We start from the raw sequence: 21,678 nt of genomic DNA, 5'->3' as shown, positions 1-21,678 counted from the left end.
GAATACACCGGCATAATTCAAAGAAATGAAATATTGTGGAGAAGACGTCACTGTCTTCATATGGGGGTATTACTGAAACATTACACCAACCAAACTGTTCTTGCATAGCAGACTGGAATTCAACATTAAATCACTTAATACATCCCTTTACTGAACATCTGAAATGCCAAAATATGTCCACAGATGCATCTCACTTATGATTCGCACCCTTTCTGATATCAAAAAGGACCAAAGGCCAAATTCTGTTCCTAGGTTTCTTTGGAGACCATCCTCTCTGGGTTTTCAGCCAAATGTGAATCACAGGTAAAATACAGTGAAGTCCGTCATCCACCGAGCCAGCACATAGTCTGAGGAGAGTGAGACATTCTGGCATCTATTAAGACTTACGTTATGTATATTGTGTTGTGAGGGGAATTTTACTGATCCACAAAACCAGCAGGAAAGGGATAAGTGTGAGAGTTATAAGACCCTGTGGTGAAGCAACTGCATTGCAGAATCGCTGTTAAGTTAAAAGTTGCTGTGGTATTGAGCAGAAAGTCAGGCAGAATCCTGCATGCCCACTGATAACATGGTTGGATTAGGGATGTTTAAGGGAAGTGAAAATTAATCATTTGAGATGGATGAAAGCTGCACTTGTCAAATCTACCAGTCATGTACTTTATATATTTAATTTCCACTAGCCAGCATACATAATTTCTCCTCAATGCAAATTTCTACACACTGAAATTGTGAGCATATTTACCTCGGCTCTCTCAAAACATTGACACAGAAAAAGTATCGTCACTAAAATGTTTTATTCTTCATTGAAGTAAAGCTGTGAACAAAACAATGCGATTCTGTTTGCCATATTGAGAATCTAATTTTACACATGCAAAAAAACTTTCATTTGAAATAATGCTTTAAGATTAAATGAATGTGATGTGGGTTAGACCCTGGTTTTAGCGCATCTAATGACAACTTTTAGCACATGCTCAATTGTGTATAGTGTATCAGTCCACTAAATGTGTTGCAACTACTGTATGATAAGTGATAGTCTTTCCCTTTCACTTAGTGTTGCTCTTACAGCCTAGCAACTCATAGAACATGTCTGTCTCTCTGTACAAATATTATGATCTCTCTGATGAGAATTAAGTCTCCAGCCTGGATGTCCAATAAATTAGAGGCACGCTTCTCGTTTACTCATCAGAGCTAATGAGCCTGATAAAATTACCTCGAGGATCATAATTACAGGCTAGTGGCATAGACTCTGGCACTCTGAATGAGTACAACGCGCGTGCACACACACGTTTTATACAGAGGGGTTTTTAACCCATAGGCCCTCAAATGCTTACTGGTGCCTTGTTACTATAGCAATTATGGCTAAAACTATCAAATATAAATTACACTATAGATGGGTAGTGGATTTGATTGTAAAACATACATAAGGATGCAATACAATGTAGAGTACGGCAAAAGTCCTTGTAACAAATAATTTCAATTAATTGAATGTAAAACCCTGAATAAGTCAATATAACGTGTATTTTATCAGAGCCAGTACAACATATTATTGCCACGCTTTCATAAAAGATGAACCACTCCATCAGTGATGGCATATTTTGATGGACAGTGGACACAAGAGCTCACCTCAGAGGATTGTGTTTCAGCACATTCACAGGACGAATTGTTTTACTTATGAATATTAATGTCCCTCTAATTTGAGGCCGTTGTTAATGCTTGTCGCTAGGAGCCTGGCAAATCAGGTCCCATTCCTGTTAAAACCATGTATTAGACACCCCCCTGACACTAAGCCCTCGCCTTTGATTCTTAATTGCAGAAGCGCAAGCATTTGCAGTAGATGGGGCGCAAAGCTTTAATTAACTCGATCACACGTATTCTGTCTTGACTGTCACCTACATCACACTTGGTGTACTGCACCAATATCATCCCCAGTTCCTCTCAGCTAGAAAGATGCCGTTCCAAGTTTGTGATCACAATTTCATGCATCTTCAATTGGGGATATGTCATTTATAAGTAGCTGCAAATATATTGACGTGAATAAATCTTGATGCCTTCCCTAAAATCTATATTAAATCCAGAAAGTACATCGCTCTGAATGATCACTTCTGAGCTTTGATACTTAAGTAGGGTCCCGGCATAGCTGGTCCAGAACCAAAACATGTTGGATGAGGACTGTAGTCTGTACAGTAAAAATCAGGCCATAACTTTGTGCTTCTAAGAGAGAACTCGAGGATCGGTTTAGATTTTTCATTAGGAACTGAACAGTCTCACATGTGAAGAAATCAAATCATATTGAAAATACATCCCCTACAGTTTATCAAGGAACATGTTAATTGAAACTATAAAATATCATGGCCGAGAATTGCTTAAAGTAAAAAAAGGCCAACAGTTAAATTCTACAAGACATTAAAAAGTTAGATATGAGTGCTTTCAAAACCAAGGATGTTCAAATTATTTATTGGACAGCATACTCAATTCAATTAAAAATATAAATACACATTATGTACACAATCATTTAACATTCCTTCCAAATTTTAAAAAGTCACGAGACATTGGGACCTGTGCATAACTCACAGCATTTTCACAGATGACTCCAAAAGCCAACAATGTTTACTTAAAACATTGCAATAAAATGGACCAGGCATAAACAATGCTTCAGTAGATATTAGTATAGAATGTTTAATTAAACCAGGTTTAAGATTAAAAGCTCAATACAACCATTAGTTTATAAGCTACTGTTCTACGTAAGCTTTCACAATGTTATTGCATCAGCAGAGTTGGAACTTTTTGCAGCATGTATAAAATTAGAAAAGAAATTAACTGTCTGTACTGTGGTGAATTGGATTCAGGTTCCTGCCCGGTTTGTGTACGGTAAAACCATGGTGCCACCTACAGCACGACAGAAGAAATACAGCCTTTCAAATGAGGTAGCGTAGAACACTGCTCACCACTTCACTGGTCTACAGACTGATTCCACTCAAAATGTTACTCGATGTTTGTAATAACATACTTTTTGGAAGCATAAAAGACATTGGTATTAAATTAGACATACTGGAGCTAAAAACATCACTCATAAAGGCAAGCTCCTCTTTTGATACTAACAACTTTAACAGTGATATGGATTCTCCTTCACCATTATCCGGTGCAACAATACCGGTTACATTATTTTGCATTGGACTCATTCTAACAGTGATTCTTGAACACCTCTTCACAACAATCCCAACCTAGACGTGTGAAAAAAAATACTAAAGTTAAGCAAACCATGAGCTAAACTGTGATCTTAGATATACACCGTAACGCAAAGGAACAAAAAACATCACATTATGATCAGTCAAGTGTCATGAGACCCATCTCAAGAACAACACTAAATGAAGAGTGAAAGCCTAGAGTCTTCTCAAACAAAAAAACATTTCTAAACAAAACTTCGTGACGAAACACCAACTTGATGTGATATGTAGCTGAAGAAAAGTTGGTCTTGGACCGTCAGGATCTTTCAGGCTCAGCAACATACAATCTTGTCACTTATTAGCTGAGCTCCAATACCGCCATGAACACAAGTTGGTGTACACACGCTGTATCACTTGAAAATATAAACCCAATTAAAAACAATCCAGACATGGGAAAACGCTTACCTCACCCCCCCCCCCAGAGCAGAACAATCAAAACGTAGTCCCAGGATCCCTCACAGTGACCTTTTTACTACTTTGTCTGAACAGCATTTTGAAGGAAGACTTCCTCTTGATTTTGGATTGTTTAAGTCCTGTCCACCAGAACAAAGAGTGGAAATGACATTAAGCAAGGAACATCCCAGGGTTTAAAGACAGGGGCCTTTTAGATCAACCACTTTAAATACTCACCAAGAGTCTGCATCATTTCATTCAACTGCTGATCCTCTTTGTCTTCCCTAAAAATGGAGAACATGTTTAGGTTTTTCAAGTTACACATCCAGCTTGACCTCAGTGGCATTCCAGTCACCGCTTGAGACCATTGCCGATATTGAAATTCTCCTCACATTTAAAAAAGAAAATGGATCACAACTCACAGCAAATTGTACAAGCAATAAAGTTGCAACATTTCCCTACCTGAGCCTGTCTTCATCCAGTCCTTCTACAATGGCGTTTCTACCGTTCACAATCTCCATCAACCTCTCCATCAGCCTGCTCTCTCGCCGACGCTCCTCTGTAGACTTTAGATGATCTGTGACACCAGGGATAAGAAGACCTGTGTTAGACATAGGAGCACTACAACACGGTAGCTGCTGATCTGTTAGGGGGATGTAAAGTGAACAGTTGAGGTGCTGTGTGAACATTGTGCCTCCTACCTGGTTTCTCCAACAGTCTGCGCAGCTCACCCTCCACCCCAGGCTGCTGCTCCTCCAGGTCTTGAGTCTTAGCTCTGACAAATGCAATAAGTGATGTTTAAGCCATTGTAAATCCAAAATAGTGCATATACATTTGGGTAACATTTAACTTGACAAGTACTCACATGTACACAAGCTCAGACTCCCTCCTAATGTACGTCTGCTTCTTTCGGATCAGGTTGAACCAGTCAACCATCAGAGGGTCCATCAAAATGTCCCCCTCGCCCTCTGCAAAACGCCAGTGTCAAGGAAGTTCATTGGCAATACATAAAATAAATGACATTTATTTGTGCAAGACTTATGAACAAAATGAAATCACATTGTTCCAGTACAACATGCACATTGAGCCTTTGTCAGTGCCTAAGGGCTGTGTGTATACAAACACACCAGCCACAACCAATAGTACAAACTGGCCTGGGACAGAGAGAAGAGTCCCATTAACTCCCCCTGCCTCCTATCAGCAGGACAGCCAGGAGCATGTAAGAAGTGAGGGAGTAAAGCAGTGAACCAGATAATAATATTAATATAACCGTGCCCAGATGGTGACCTTGAGCAGAGCAATCAGGCCCTCCTACTGCTCCTACTCTGTCTGCAGCCAGTCTCTGGGGCTGGTCAGCTCTTCACTACCACCTCTCTATCACTCAAGGGGGATGGATAGTATCAGAGAGGGAGAAGGTGCCCCCATGTGGGCTGTGCCCGCCTCTCACCTCATTGGGCCGTGGAGGGAAATGGAACCTGTTCAGTAGTCACACCTCTCCCCTCCAGGCTGTGTGGGTTTGGATTTCTGTGTAAAGTCCCAGGTGGGCTAGCAGGGATAACATGCTCACCATCAGAGCACAACTCAAAACTGAGAAGTGGAGGGACTGGGCCATTTCAATTGAAGTACATTAATAAATATCTAATCATAAAGGCTGGTCTATTTGGAAGTTATCTTGGAAATAAACTTTGATAGAGTGGGAGAATCTCAATTGCATTCTCCTTGCATCCTCTCCCCTTCTCAAAACCCATTGGAGGAGAAAGTCAGAGGGGAGGGGCTTCTGGCTTTCTCATCCAATGGGTTGAGGAGGCGAGGAGTAAGCAATTGAGATTCTCCCATGGTGTCCTTCAAAATCCTGTCCTGAAAAAATACCCAGTTAGGGTTGAAACATGGTCCGTCTTCTTTAATATAAACGACAAGCGATTCTGCACACAGTTAAGTCCTTCAAAGGCCAGACTAGTGCCGAAACCAATAACTTAACTAAAATGTCAAAGGGAGAAAGTGTATGCAGAGGACCTCTCCCACTTGCTTTGGCAAATGAACAAAAGCTATTAGTCAACATCAACAAAGGAAGGAGTGACACTGGGAGTAAAGGGCAGTCCCTTGGAAAGTACCTTCCTCACAGCTGCGAAGCCTCTTCTCCATCTCCACCCCCTTTCTCTCCAAGTCACCCAGGCTGTCTTCAATCTCACGCAGCTCCTTCACTATCTGGTCCATAGGGATGTGATGGGACTTACATTGAACAAAACAAAAAAAAACATTGTGTCACCACCAATTGCTAATCCTGTGTAATTATTTAACTATGACCTGAATTTCATAAGAATATTACATATTTTCACATAGGATAGTTATTGCCTCTGATAAGCTCTAGTAACATGCCACTATTTATGTACGAGACATAACTGACAACTTACTGAGGGGCACCTTGTTTCAGACTGGGAGGTGTTGGTGGGTGACAAATACTTTCCATTTTTGTAGCCTAAGAGGTAGATAAAATAGGATTATTACATATTTGATGGCTGACACTCAGGGAGCCATTGTCACATAAGACTCAACTTCTGAAAATAAACAGGCTAAGACATAACAAAAACATCAATGGTTGAGACAATGTCTGGTAATAGAAAGTGAAGGCCCAGTCTAACCTGTGGAACCCTGGCGAGGCTGTTTAGGAGACATAGGGGGAGAATAATTGCCATCCGTTGAGCCTAAAAAAAACCCAAATGTAACCGATTAATAAACTGCAATATAGACTCCAAATACATTGTTGCGATGCAATCACTGAACGGAGTTCTTGTCTTTACCCGATCCCGCAGAGCTGTGGTGATGCTTATTGGGAGTGGGAACCCTGTGCCAGACAGGAACCAGGGGAGGAGTGGACAACAGAGGAGTAGAATAATTCCCATTTTTAGTACCTAGAAGGTGAAGCGCGATAATTTAAAACCCCAACAAGTCATCGAAAATGTTTACTCAATAATTTACGAGACACTAATCACTACTCTGCCTACTATAGAGGATAATAAAAAAAACATGTACCCAAGCCTCCAGAGCTGCAACGGGGCTGCTTGGGAGACAGAGCTCTGTGAGACACCGGGCCAGGTGGAGGAGGGGTGAAGGCTGCTGGGGGAATCGGAGGAGCGGTAGAGCTGATGTTGACGATGATACTAGTAGCGAAAGACTTCGAGATGGCTTCAGGTTTGGGTTGCTCAACAATGATTGCTTGGTCCTCAGAGTCAGAGGTCCTGGAGAAAGAGGGTGTATGTAAGGAGCAGGAAAATATTGGACTTTCCCCTGAAAAACAACCATTTTGGATTGAACATACAGTATGTACAAACAGAACATTCAACCTCACCTTAAATATTTAGAAATAATGGAGGTGAGAACAGTGGAGGGGTCATCAGAGGGAACTCTGGGAAACTAGTTAGTGTTGCACTAGGGTTAATTTCAGGCATAGCACTCCTTGGGACTTGTGAGGATGGGGGAGGAGAGTGGCTGCAATTTGAGCCAATCAGCCATAACAGAGCAGGGCGAGGCAGGATGAATCCGGAGGCTGGAGGAGTGGATACATGAGATGCCCAACTGGTTAGCTCTCCAGATCACATATATAATTTAATCTCTCACCCAGGTGACAATACCTGCCTTCCCTGTGTGTGGATGTACAGGATTCGAAAGAGAAAGTGGTTGATTAACAGATAACTGATGAGCAGTCCAGACTTACTTCAGTCCTGGTCCATTTTTAACAGGCTTGAGCTTTGATCGCCAGTTAACAGGAGCCTCTGCACGGTCTGCACTTACTGCCAAAGAGAAATACACTTTGAAAGGAGAGTGGATGATTCAAGCTCATTATCAAATGTAACAATTCTATGTAAAAATATATTAAAAAAGGGCTAAACAAGCTGGGATGACCAAATTAAAAAAAGGCTGTTAGTGAAGACTGCTAATGCACAAGCAGCTCATCTTATTTTCATGCACTTAGAAACACTTTTGTTCAACTGTACGGAAATGCTGTTTGCGGCTACTCCCTTGTATTAACAAGGTAATCGAAAGCGTTCCAGCTTTTGAAGTTTCCCCTATGACCCATTGTAAAAACATGATCGTGATAGAAAAACTTCTGAAAATGAAGTGGAATTGAAAAAGCTTGCCTTTGGTGGTGAAGGATACAGTTGTTGGTCTGGCGCTGGCTTTGTTGACGGTGTTAAGCAATTCCTTATCGCTGGTGGGGCTGGTGAAGAGTTGTCCTGCTGTGCCTGGCCCACATTTAGCCTGCTTCCAGCTGGGGAGGTCAGCTGAGCTTAGCACATCTCCAAACCTGGGAAGCAATACTATCACCATTAGGTTTGGAAGTGTACATTTAGTATTAGCTGACATCCACAAAATGATATGAACTGTGGCTGTGCACACTTAACCAAGACTAAAAGCCTGTAGGTAAACCCATAGGCCTTTTCTCACCTTTCTGCTGGTCGGATAACAAAGTATCTGGTGTTATTGTTGTTGCAGTTCGCTTCAACTAGTTTCTGGGTAATGACAGCCCTGGCTCGGTTCTTCTCTTCCTCAGGACTCAGGGGTACCCTCGGCAGTCCTGAGGGGGCTGGGGGCTTCTGGCTGCTGGAGGGGCCCTCTGGGGCTGAGGTAGATGACTGGAAGAACCTCTGCCGTGCTGCCTGGGTTCTCTGGGCCGAGCTGGTCCAGGGTTGGGGAGCTGGGGTGGTGGTCTCCACAGGCACAGAGGTGGAGCGGGAGACAGACTGGACTCTGCTGGTGTCACTTTTGGATTCAACATTGGCGCTTGGGCATCCGGTTTGGATGACAACCCCAGAGGGAGGCTCGTTGCAGCCATTCTTAGTGTTCTGGTCATCATTACAGCTGAAGATACCTGGCTCCTTCCCTGGTTTATAGGCCCCAGCCAGGAGGATGATGGAGCATTCACTGCACCTAGTGAAAGGTGCAACATAAAAGGTGTCAACACGTTTTAACCATAATGATGGAGCTGCTTTCTATGTTTAAAGTGGACATTTACTTGAAGCAGCTCCTGTGGTAAAGCTTCCCCTCGATAAAGTGCCGTTGGACCAGATGAACGTGGCATTTGCACACAACACATTTACTGCTGAGAGTGCCTGTCTTATTGGAGCTCTCCACCAAAACTTCAGTCTTCTGTGGAGGAGAGAAGAAAAAAAGTGTTTGTCATGTAATCTCAGCAAAAAAAAAGAAACCGTCCTCACTGCCAACTGCGTTTATTTTCAGCAAAATTAACATGTGTAAATATTTGTATGAACACAAGATTCAACTGAGACAAACTGAACAAGTTCCACAGACATGTGACTAACAGAAATGGAACAATGTGTCCCTGAACAAGGGGGGGGGGGGGGGGGGGTCAGAATCAAAAGTCAGTATCTGGTGTGGCAACCAGCTGCATTAAGTACTGCTGTGTATCTTCTCATTGACTGCACCAGATTTGCTGTGAGATGCTACCCCACTCTTCCACCAAGGCACCTGCAAGTTCCCGGACATTTCTGTGGTGGGGGTCCCAGACATGCTCAATGGGATTGAGCTCCGCTGGCCATGGCAGAACAATGACATTCCTGTCTTGCAGGAAATCACTCACAGAACGAGCAGTATGGCTGGTGGCATTGTCATGCTGGAGGGTCATGTCAGGATGAGCCTGCAGGAAGGGTACCACATGAGGGAGGAGGATGTCTTCCCTGTACCGCACAGCATTGAAATTTCCTGCAATGACAACAAGCTCAGTCCGATGATGCTGTGACACACCGCCCCAGACCATGACGGACCCTCGATCCCGCTCCAGAGTACAGGCCTCGGTGTAACGCTCATTCCTTCGACGAGAAACGCGAATCTGACCATCACCCCCAGTGAGATAAAACCACGACTCGTCAGTGAAGAGCACTTTTTGCCAGTCCTGTCTGGTCCAGCGATGGTGGGTTTGTGCCCATAGGCGACGTTATTGCCAGTGATGTCTGGTGAGGACCTGCCTTACAACAGGCCTACAAGCCCTCAGTCCAGCCTCTCTCAGCCTAAGCATTGATGGAGGGATTGTGCATTTCTGGTGTAACTCAGGCAGTTGTTGTTGCCATCCTGTACCTGTCCCGCAGGTGTGATGTACCGATCCTGTGCAGGTGTTGTTACACGTGGTCTGCCACTGCGAGGACAATGGGCTGTCCATCCTATCTCCCTGTCTTAGGAACCTCACAGTATGGACATTGCAATTTATTGCCCTGGCCACATCTGCAGTCATCATGCCTCCTTGCAGAATGCCTAAGGCACATTCACACAGGTGAGCAGGGACCCTAGGAATCTTTCTTTTAGTGTTTTTCAGAGTCAGTAGAAAGGCCTCTTTAGTGTTCTAAGTTTTCATAACTGTGACCTTAATTGCCTACCGTCTGTAAGCTGTTATTGTCTTAACGTCCATTCCACAGGTGCATGTTCATTAATTGTTTATGGTTCATTGAACAAGCATGGAAACAGTGTTTATTAAACTCTTTACAATGAAGATCTGTGAAGTTATTTGGATTTTTACGACTTATCTTTGAAAGACAGTGTCCTGAAAAAGGGACGTTTTGTTTTTTTGCTGAGTTTAGATACACATGACCAAAAGTATGGACACCTGCTCGTCAAACATCTCATTCCAAAATCATGGGCATTAATATGGAGTTGGTCCCCCTTTACTACTATAACAGCCTCCACCTTTCTGGGAAGGCTTTCCACTACATGTTGGAACATTGCTGCAGGAACTTGCTTCCATTCAGCCACAAAAGCATAAGTGAGTTCGGGCACTGATGTTGGGTGATGAGGCCTGGCTCGCAGTCGGCGGCCCAATTCATCCCAAAGGTGTTCGATGGGGTTAAGGTCAGGGGTCTGTGCAGGCCAGTCAGGTTTTTCCACACAGAGCTTGACAAACCAGCATTAAGATTTCCCTTCAGTGGAACTAAGGGGCCTAGCCCAAACCATGAAAAACAGCCCCAGACCATTATTTCACCAAACTTTACAGTTGGTACTACGCATTGGGGCAGGTAGCGTTCCTGGCCAAACTCAGATTCATCCGTCGGACTGCCAAATGGTGAAGCCTGATTCGTCACTCCAGAGAAAGCATATCCACTGCTCCAGAGTCCAATGGTGGCGAACATTACACCACTCTAGCCAACGCTTGGCATTGTGATCTTAAGCTTGTGTGTGGCTGCTCAGCCATGGAAACCCATTTCATGAAGCTCCCTATGAACAGTTCTTGTGCTGACGTTGTATCCAGAGACAGTTTGGAACTCTGTAGTGAGTGTTGCAACCGAGGACAGACGATTTTTACACACTACAGTACTCGGCAGTCCTGTTCTGTGAGCTTGTTTGACTGACCACATCGCAGCCGAGCCAGTGTTGCTCCTTGACATTTCCACTTCACAATAACAGCACTTACCGTTGACTGGGGAAGCTCTAGCAGGGCAGACATTTTACAAACTGACTTGTTGGAAAGGTGGCATCTTATGTCAGTGCCACATTGAAAGTCACTGAGCTCTGCAGTAAGGCCATTCCACTACCAATGTTTGTCTACAAAGATTGCATGGCTGTGTGCTTGAATTTATACACCTGTCAGCAACGGGTGTGGCTGAAATAGCCGAATCCACTAATTTGAAGGGGTGTCCACATACTTTTGTATATATAGTGTATATTCAGTAGTTCACCTAAATGTATGCCTGTCAAACATCTGATAAATATAAATACATATTTTTTTAAATAGACATTAAAGAACCATTTGTACTCCTAACCTGAACAGCAGCTCTGGTTGCTTTGGGGGAGGTTTTCACCATGAGAGAGGAGGGAGGTGGGCGATTCTCTATGGCCATTTTAGACACTATGGTTTTGGCCACCACCGGGAGATTCTTCTTTCCACACGGCTCCTCCTTGGAGCCCTCTGCTGGTCTTTTCACAGCACCCACCCCTCCAACTGGAAAAAACAACATTGGCCATCAGAAATCAGAGGGTTGAGCCACAATACTCTAGTCTACAATACCTGAACCAGTAGCTCAGTAGAGATTCTTTGTGCATGTGAAACTGAAATAGTTTGGATATACAATATCTTATAAACCAATAACCATAAAATATTTGAAAAACAAAAACATTTGACAAGTTTTAAATGTACTACTGATTGTAAGGACAGGCACATTACACTAAACGGGTTTGAAGCAATGTTTTCACCCGATTTAACACATCTGTTTATTTCCCACAATCACCTTAAGGAACACCTCACTAGGAAAGGAAACAACACGTATAGTGCAACATATAGGCTAGTGCTACAATGTAACAAAGCTGCCTCAAGTCAGACAGTCTTACTAGGGTTGCGTCCGTGGAAGTAGTTGTAGTACTGGGAGACGTAGGTCAGGATGCTCAGTCGGTCTGGGATCCTCAGGGCCACCATGTCCTCTGCATCCAGCAGAGCAGCAATCCCCAGCTTGTCCTCCGCAACGCGGAAAGCCTGAAGTTAGAAATAAACACTTGTTTTATTAACCAACCCTAAAGCCATAGAGACAACAAGAGGGGTCAGGTGTATTGGAGTGCCCCCTAGCAAGCAGAACACATAAGTTTGTAAAAATTTACAACGTTAACTTTTTTTTAAACATTTACAAAGCAGAGGTAATAAGGAAAAATCTAACAACATTTGAATAACACTTTCCCAATGTTCTTGAGGGTTTCTTAATATACAAAGCAGCTACTTAATTTAACTGTAAACATAAGCCAGACAAAATGGTGTCTTCAGAAATAGAAAATAGTGTAGTCCAGCCAGCAGCTGTTTGTGGCCCCATGCCGGGGAGGTTTGGACACGGGGTGAATAATGAATAGCACATTTCCTGTGCACACTCAGCCCTGGGAACAAGGAGGGAGAAGGACAACGGGGCATTGTTTGGGATCAACCTGGATGTGCTCATTAAAATGTTAAAGTACAGCCTTGCAGAATGGCATATCCGTTCGTGTTGGAGCAGGAGGAGAAAGGCCAGATTCTCTGTATAACAGAAACGGAACTGCCCATTGTTGCTGTACTGTAACAAAACAGAGTCTGGACAAAACAAATGCATATTTGAGTCTGTAGTGACAGATACCCACCACTGAGAGAAACCTGACACACACATGAAGGACTGGGACCTCCTTGTCATGAAATAAAGAGGACTACTGTCAATGTGTATGGGATTACCTCAGAATAAAAAGAAGTAGCTACACAACATTGGTGTTTGTACTCCACCATGGGGGAACTCCTTCCTAGTTGGTTGGTCAAATAAACGAGCTTTACTAAAACGGAGAAGAAGAAAAAAAACGAAACTCTTCTTTGTGGCTTAAAACATGTTATTCTTATGCAACCCCCCAAGCAGTGTGGTCTCACCATACTGTCTAACATTTGTAAATGGACCTTTATCGTGCGGATCGAGTGGCCCACGGATAACAGTAAGCCTCATTCATAATGAATAACCCAGGGAGCCTCTTCTGGTACTCAGGTTCTTAACAGACGCTGTGGGGGAATCGGCACGACTAGCAGCTAGTGTTTTGCAACAGATCCTGGAGAGCATAGAACACTATGAGGTCTGTAATCCTCAAAATCTGAGGAAACCAGCACAGAGAGAATGACTAAATTATGGACAAGTCCCAGCTGTGCTGCTGTTTGACTCATTCTTATCCTAACAGTCCTAACACACTTCCTGCTATGAAGGAAATAGAGGGGGGGGGGGGCAAAACAGTTGGTCAAATAACTCCAAAGAGTTAACAAGTTAAAAACAATCCAGTCAAACATAGTATCTAATGTTCTTCAGGTGTTAATAGTTAAGCCGGCATCTGTCGAAGTATCAATAGAAATGAGTGTAACAAGCCAAAGTCACTACCAAGTGAATTGTTAGGCAGTGTAACACACACTGACTTGACACGCTCCGTACAACTCGCAGATGACATTCTCCTCACAATAAAACAGCAACATGGGACAGACCTTGTATAGGACCCCAAGCAGAGATGCTTTCCCAAACTACAGTTGGTATTTGAATAACCTTGCCTGGCACATGAAATCCTAGGAATAGATGTTGTTCAGTTATCAACTGGGAAAGACGTTCTGCTTTTACATACTATGCATGCTACAAGCAATAGGTCACGTTTATGGTGAGCCATCACATTATTTTCATGAGTTGCATTCAACATCATCACCCTTCAGAGCAAAATGTGTTTGCCCCAGTTCAATAGAAACACTTGAGGTATTTATCAAAAATAACCATGAATTGACTTGTGCACAATTCTAGTCCTTTGGAGACTTAGCAAATAAAAATAGGCCTGAATGTTACAAAGGGCTTGATGCATTTCTAACAATGCAATCCCCTCAAACACAAACCAACTGACTTCCTGATAAGATTGCCAAACAGTTCAGTATGGTCATGTCAATGTACAACCTTTAACTGTAATGTTACATGCATAAATACACAGTAAATCTTACCAAGTTGTTGTTGTCAAAAACATCCTCTTTATTCAAGGCGTCGTAGTCTCTGGATATAGAACACAGGGAAATGAATAATTCACATTGTGGAGGTTGATCAAAGGTTATTCTCGTGTGAATTTGGGTGACTAACTGCCCTGTTCAAGGAAAATAACAAGGTTTCTGGGATACATCAAAGATAATATTCTAGTCCACTAGTACAGCAAGAAATCTTGTGGGAAAGGTTATGCTGTGAGGTTTCTTTCTGTTTCAGACATTTAGTACATAAAATCAAATGTGTTCTCTTGTTAAACAAGAATGATGTTTGACCTAACCTGGAAACTCTGTAAAGAATTTGACTACGGCACATTTTATTTCCATTCATGTGACATTATGCAATGTATTGATTAAAAATAGAGGATCACATGCATACCTACATGAAACTATTGTAGAAAAAAAAAAAAAGGAACATTCCTTATGAATATTTTCCTATGCTAATCTAGCCTAATTTATGAACATGCCTAGATAAATATAGATTAAATAAAAAAATTGCAACCAAAATGTTGTCAATCCTCTGGCTAAAGGGACGCTAGAGGGATTCCCGACACCATTGTTAGACAGGAAGCCACTGGGAATACTTTCCTTCAAAATAAATAGAACATGATAGCAAATAGCGCTTCGTTTCTATTGTATGTAGTGTTCAAGGGATTACATTATGCCTAACGTTACATGAGAACATTACTTTTCTAAATCATGATTTGAAGCTATAGTCTAAGCTACAACATGTGTTTGCAAAGTAGAAGACTAAATGACAAAAACATTAAATGTTGTTTGGTTATGATAAAGGTACGGCGACAGTAGGCTAAGGTTTCCCAAACTCGGTAACGTTACACGTTTTGGTTTTTGCCCTAACATTACTCAGCTGATTCAAGTCAACTAATCAAGTTTTGATCATTTGAAATTAGCTGTGTAGTGTTATGGCAAAAATAAAAACGTGCACCGAGTTTTGGAAACACCGAGGTCGGTTATTCATAATATGATTCAAAATATTACAAGTTTTAACTAACTTTAACTTTAACAGCGAATGCCCATCGAAGTGTTTGTAAGTATTGATTGTTTGCAGCTGCTAATGATCTGTTGCACCTGATTAACCATTACGTTAGACATCAATTCTTCACCCAAATCTGTATTTTAAGTCATTATAATGCTTACATTAGGTCCGGTCTGTACTTATGGATAAGCGCACAGAACGCCAACCCGTCCCTAAAAGAAGTTGTCATGTTGAGGATAGCCACATCGCGGTACCCATCGCACTGAAGTTTGCACCACTGTTGAAGCGCCTTGATGGCAGCCATCCTTCCCGGAGCGCGTCCTGTCAAATAATTGACTTCCGAAAAAATATCTATACAAACGAGAAGTATGCAACCAGTGGGTGTGATGTCTTATTTCAGGTGATGTACAGGTAGTAGAAAGCAAGATACCGATTACCAAGAAAGTAAAGCCCGTTCAAACTATTCAGTGCTCAATCATCAGCTGATGCTCGCGACTGATATGCTACCATTGCATATCTCATGAAAAAGTATATTGGCGTGACGCAAGGGGGCGAGGCTTTGGTTCACTAGCCTAATTAACGCTGTTAATTATCATTTTACACCGTGACATAATTGCACTTTTTAATAATCACAGTGTTGGCAATTAATCGGTCCTTTTAAGTGTCTGTCCGGTTATCAATTATTCATTTTGCATTATGTCCTGAATAGTCTATTTCAGAGAGGTAATCATTGGTATAGAAATATATATATATATAATCAATGTTTACACTATTGTTGAAGTCTGTGTGGTTTTAATATCATTATAATTTTCATGGACAAAATAGGCTACATTAACGCACTAATGAGCAGACATTAGTGTTGAAGCCTTAATGAGCAACTCAATTAGGCTATGAATACAAAAGATTCGGCTGAGCCCTTGTTTGCTCATTTGCATATGGGGCATTTTCATTCAAGAAACCAATGATACATATTTTAAGTGACATGTTGCAAACTCGGAAGAGGCTTAAAGTCTCCATGAAACGAATTAACCCAGAATCCAGACCCACTGACCCATTTTGGGTCACCAATGGTGGTTTCAAATTTGACCCAAATGAGATGGGCCCAAATGAAGATGGAGTGACTGGGGGATACTCTCTAATTGAGATTGGACAACAATCAAGAAGAACTTTTTTGAAATTTGAGTATGACCCAACATAGGAGAAACTGAGCCACCAAGATCTCGACAACCTCAACTAGATGCATAGTCTACAAAGAGATTACATTTACATTTTTACATTTTAGTCATTTAGCAGACGCTCTTATCCAGAGCGACTTACAGTAGAGTGCATACATTTTATTACATTTTACATTTTTTACATATTACATTTTACATACTGAGACAAGGATATCCCTACCGGCCAAACCCTCCCTAACCCGGACGACGCTATGCCAATTGTGCGTCGCCCCACGGACCTCCCGGTTGCGGCCGGCTGCGACAGAGCCTGGGCGCGAACCCAGAGACTCTGGTGGCGCAGCTAGCACTGCGACCACTGCGCCACCCGGGAGGTTTTAGATTAGATGGACATTGATATATTTACAAACAGCAAAAAAACGTTTTACTTGGTGTAGATAATACAAGTAGCCTAATGCAAAGTAGGAACAACATACCAAAAAAAGAAAACAAAATACATTGGGAAAAACGTGTGTAGTAACACTGTAATTACACTAAAACGTTGTATTAACATGTTTTTTTATATTCATTGTTTTAACATAATAGCAAAATATGTGTTACCAGACCTTGATCTACAGAATATAAAGATATGGATAGTTTAATTATTACTGAAGCAAATGCACACGGGCAATAAATATCCTGCTGACAATGAATATACATACAGTTATAATAATACCTATGGGGTTTTCTCATTTGGGCAAAAGACCGTCCTCTGTCCTCTCTCCTCCATGACCAGGAAACCTATAACTGGTCAAGAGTGTGTCAAGTCATTAGTAGGCAAACGAAAGAGTGTCCTCCCCTTCTAGATAGCCAATTTTCATCAAGGATATTCATGTGTATCTTACTGCGGAAGGGTTTTGAAATCTTCCTCACCCCCTTTGAATCAGCGTTTTGATTTGTCAGAGGAGAAAAACATGCACATGTTTAAAAACAATGTTCTACTTGTTGTTTGTTTTATCTATAAAATCCAACTTAACTTGTTTTGATCACTTTACACTTATTTTGGGATCCACCCCAGTAAACGTAATTTTCCTAATGACGAGTCAGTGGAGAAGGACCGTATCATTTCAAGTAAGCGCATTTCCATCCACGTTCACCCTCCTCGCCGACTGTCCTCGATTAACTTTTTCCCTTTACAAAGGAGACAAGAGAGGACGGAGGAGGTGAGCAAATCTAACTGATAAAAGGCCCATGAAAGGAGAAGAGATTTCATTACCAGAGGGGGGCACTGTTAGACTACAGAGAGACTTCTGAAAACATACAGAAGACTCAAACTAACACTCAAGCAGAGCCGGCCCTGGGCATAAGTGACATCGAGGACTCAACTTAATGTTGAGCTTTAGAATAGTAGAATACACAAGATGCAATGTCATGCGTTGTGCATTAGCAGTTTTCCTCTTGCTATGTCAGTCACTCAATTAGCTCGTCAGCTAGCATTTTTTAGATTGGTAAGTTAGTCTACCCAGCTATCTAAACTTGTAGTCATGGGCAAATTAATTACCAACCGGTGTGTGCAGGGGCCCTTACCTCCAGGGGCCCCCCTTTGATTTTGTTAGTCACTCTCAATCAGATATCATATTAACATGCTATAAGTCATGGCAAAATATGTAGAATTTCAGTAAATGATTTGTAAAACGGCACATTTTCCTCTCCGCCCCATGGCAAAATGTGTAGAATTGCAGGAAATTAACTTAAAAACTTAAAATGTTTCTCTCCGCTGTCAAAAGGGCCCCCAAAAGGATAGGGCCGGCCCTGTACTCAAGATTTACATTCTCCTTTCATTACAATCCTTCCAACTCCCTATTCATATCCCCAGATTCTGCATTGGAATTTGCAGTGACCTTGGCCAAGTGGTGTCATTACATTTACATTTTAGTCATTTAGCAGACGCTCTTATCCAGAGCGACTTACAGTAGAGTGCATACATTTTATTACATTTTACATACTGAGACAAGGATATCCCTACCGGCCAAACCCTCCCTAACCCGGACGACGCTATGCCAATTGTGCGTCGCCCCACGGTGTCATATCCCATGTTTCTTCCACAGAACTAAAGGCTGTTCATGTCATACAGGAGATTGGCTATACAAAAAAGGCCAACGTCTAAGCCCGAAGGAAGTGCTCTGACTGTGAGGCTGAAAATCCATTAGACTTGGAACAGCTGCTCTTTCCATGGTCTGAAAATCAACATAATACGGTTTAGTAGGACAAATAGTGCCAACTCTGGAAAAGTAGTGTTAATGATGATATCAAATCAAATCAAGTTTATTTTATATAGCCCTTCGTGCTGTACAGAAACCCAGCCTAAAACCCCAAACAGCAAGCAATGCAGGTGTAGAAGCACGGCCTGATACAGGCTATTCTTATAGTCCCATCATGTAAATATGTTTTAGCCGACTGTACTTTTTTAAAACATCGATATACAGTATAGCTCAAGACGATACAATATGTGAGTCATCTTGATATACATTTCGACAATACTGATAAAATATACAAACAGTGATAGCCTCTCTGATGTATTTAAATGACAGCACTGTTGTAAAAAGTTTATCTTTCTTAGCTAAAAAACAACATGTTTTTGCCTCGTAATCTTCAGAAGGCGTTCCTGTCATTGGGGGCAGTCATTTTTCAGCCACTTCCATTGTTTCCTGCGAGGGCCTGTGGCAGCACGCAGACATCCTGCCTCTCGGTCTGCAGTGAAGGTAATAGGATAGCCCCGGCCAGGGTTGGGCTTGTCATCGATGAGATCATTGAGAAGTCATCAGAGCGTTTCCTCTTTTGATTTTGACCCTAATCTGATGGCTAATGTAAGAGCATTTAGTCACCAGTAATACAGCAGAATATCTAAAGACCCTGAGGTGATGGATGAAGGTCAGGACTGTATATCAGAGTTTTACATCTATTATGTACAGATTTATTTAGGTGTGAAAAATCATGAATTTATTCTGAATTGACTCACCTGGATAAATAAAGGTTAAATAAAATGAACCACCTCAGTGGGGAATGTGAAACGATAACAATGTTATCTTTGTTTCATGTGTTCAAGAGTTCAAGATAGTTCATGATAGAAACTGAAATTGTTCAGCCAAAGTGTAAAGAAACATTAAGGATAATATTTCAAGATGTTACTATGGATATGCTATATATTTATAAGATGTTACTATGGATATACTATATATTTATAAGATGTTACTATGGATATACTATATATAAGATGTTACTATGGATATACTATATATTTATAAGATGTTACTATGGATATACTATATATTTATAAGATGTTACTATGGCTATACTATTAATTTATAAGATGTTACTGTGGATATACTACATATTTATAAGATGTTGCTGTGGATATACTATATATTTATAAGATGTTATTATGGATATACTATATATTTTGGAAAGCATTCACCTCTTCCTAGTCTGAGCATTTAAAATACACGTTTAGCGTGATTGTTGATAGAAAAAGTTGTCCAGTACAGAAAAATAATGGTATTTCAAAACACAATACATTCATATAATATTAAACAAAAAATCAGCACCTTTTGTAAATGTTAGTTCATATCCTCATTGAATAACAGAATGAATAAAACCAAGGATGGGGTATTTAGGCAAGTTGCCTCAACCATAATGAGGTCTTAGGGACCTGTTTGCAAAGCCATGCAGAGAGAAAGAGCCATATCAGTTGCTCTCTCTGTCGTCAGTGTTCTGTGTTTGTGTCTGCAGTGCTGATGTCTCTCCTCCTCCTGACCTGGCCACAGTGCTGTGGATCTCAGCCTCGTGCTCCCTGGCCTTGGCCCTCAGCTTGGCAATGCTACAGCAGCGGAACTCTTCTGGACTGGGCCCCTCCATCCCCTCCCATTCCCCTGCTGGCCCCTGAATCATACCCTGTATGGGGGTGGTCACCACAGCAGAACGAGGTACTTTAGTCCAGGGATAGCTTCCTTTCTCCTGCCTCCTCACCCAGTGCTCGCCGTCAGAGTTCTCTAGCTCCGGTAAGCTCTTGTTGGGTTTGTCTGTTGTGTCCTCAGCATTGTTCTTCCTGGGAAATGGCTCTCCTAGCTGGCCCTGCAACTTTAGCTGCCTCCGCATCTTAGCCCGGCGGTTCTGAAACCACACCTGGTGAAAATAGAACCAATGTAATATGTAGAATATGAGAGAGTGAAATCTCTTACAATGCAAAACATTAGTTTCGAAAAGAAATTCAGTATCCACTAGATTGAACAGTTTTTTGATGTAGTCATAAACAAATAATATTTGTTTATATATATAAAATACAGTAACATTGTGGCATGAAAGCTGATAGAAACAAAGATGGCTTCTAGAAATCAGAGTTCATGCATTAGTGAAAATGGTTTGTAAGGAAGAGGGTGTTGGGACCGTACCTGCACTCTGGCCTCGATGAGGTCCAGTCTGAGGGCCAGGGCTTCCCTCATGAAGACGTCAGGGTAGTGGGTGGTCTCAAAGGTCTTCTCTAGCTCCTCCAGCTGCCAGCTGCTGTAGTTGGCCCGCGCACGACGCTGCTTCACTGGCCTCTGTTCATCTGGAAAGCACAGCACAACCACCAATTACACAATCGCCAACGGTTGACAAGGAACTAATGGCTCTAGATTGGATAATTAGCGCCGCCGTTCATTAGGCCCTCTTTAACCGTGCTTGATAATTGATTGTTAGTTAGGAGCTGTTAGGAAAATCTTTTGTAAACATTTACACTGCCATTAGATAGTGCTCAATGAGTCTCTATGAGAAAACACATTCCACCAACTAATAAGCCAACACGTATCTGTAATAAATTGTCACACATGAATGTAAATATCCATGTGTTCTCCAAAGTTACAGTAATTCTGACATTCTAAGGCAGAAACTCACCCATGCTGGCCGTGAACTGCCCCATCCCAGCTGCCTGTGTGGCCAGGAACAGAGCCTCTTTGCAGGGCTCTGGTTGCAAGTAACTCCGCAGGGACTCATAGCTGATCAGGGACCCAGGGATCAGGATCTGTGGAGGGGAGCCCAGTCTGGTGGGGAACGCAGGGAAGAAGTGAGCTGCGGAGGAGTGGAAGACCGCAGGTAGAAAAGTGGAGACCAACTGCCCAGGGCCAAACATTATCCAAAAGCTCTTAGAGGAGTCCAGAGTCTTAAGTGTCAATCCACTGGTATAAAGGGGACAGTCTGATACCAAAACAATGGGACGTATCTCAGGAGCACTTCACAACATCAGAGTAAACATTCTTGTTGAGGTTGGCACAAAATGGAGCAGAGTCAAGTTTTGAGGCTTCTTTACCAGAGTGAAATATAATAGGGCTGTTAATGAAGTACATCACCAGATCCAGAATGAAAGAAATCACAGAATCTTCCACC

General features: G+C 42.0%; 2 protein-coding genes across 2 annotated transcripts; both read right to left on the bottom strand.

Moving 5' to 3' along the window:
• Positions 1-2,438: 2,438 nt before the first annotated feature.
• Positions 2,439-13,002, bottom strand: LOC120033981 (MICAL-like protein 2). Its single transcript, XM_038980382.1, has 17 exons — positions 12,988-13,002; positions 11,946-12,087; positions 11,381-11,559; positions 8,629-8,762; positions 8,061-8,543; positions 7,754-7,920; positions 7,330-7,405; positions 6,648-6,853; positions 6,416-6,526; positions 6,257-6,319; positions 6,029-6,093; positions 5,729-5,846; positions 4,483-4,585; positions 4,319-4,392; positions 4,080-4,194; positions 3,855-3,901; positions 2,439-3,757 (listed from the first exon to the last, which is right to left on the bottom strand). Exons 1-17 carry the CDS (start codon positions 13,000-13,002, stop codon positions 3,657-3,659), a joined length of 2,199 nt encoding a protein of 732 aa, XP_038836310.1. The 3' UTR covers positions 2,439-3,656.
• Positions 13,003-18,463: 5,461 nt separating this feature from the next.
• On the bottom strand, positions 18,464-21,424 carry LOC120033980 (paired mesoderm homeobox protein 2-like). Its single transcript, XM_038980381.1, has 4 exons — positions 21,190-21,424; positions 20,706-20,863; positions 20,072-20,439; positions 18,464-18,494 (listed from the first exon to the last, which is right to left on the bottom strand). Exons 1-4 carry the CDS (start codon positions 21,422-21,424, stop codon positions 18,464-18,466), a joined length of 792 nt encoding a protein of 263 aa, XP_038836309.1.
• Between the last annotated feature and the right edge of the window lie 254 nt (positions 21,425-21,678).

This window comes from Salvelinus namaycush, chromosome 41 (assembly GCF_016432855.1).
Source record: "Salvelinus namaycush isolate Seneca chromosome 41, SaNama_1.0, whole genome shotgun sequence".
Lineage (NCBI taxonomy): Eukaryota > Metazoa > Chordata > Actinopteri > Salmoniformes > Salmonidae > Salvelinus > Salvelinus namaycush.
This window is presented reverse-complemented; position numbering and strand designations above follow the sequence as displayed.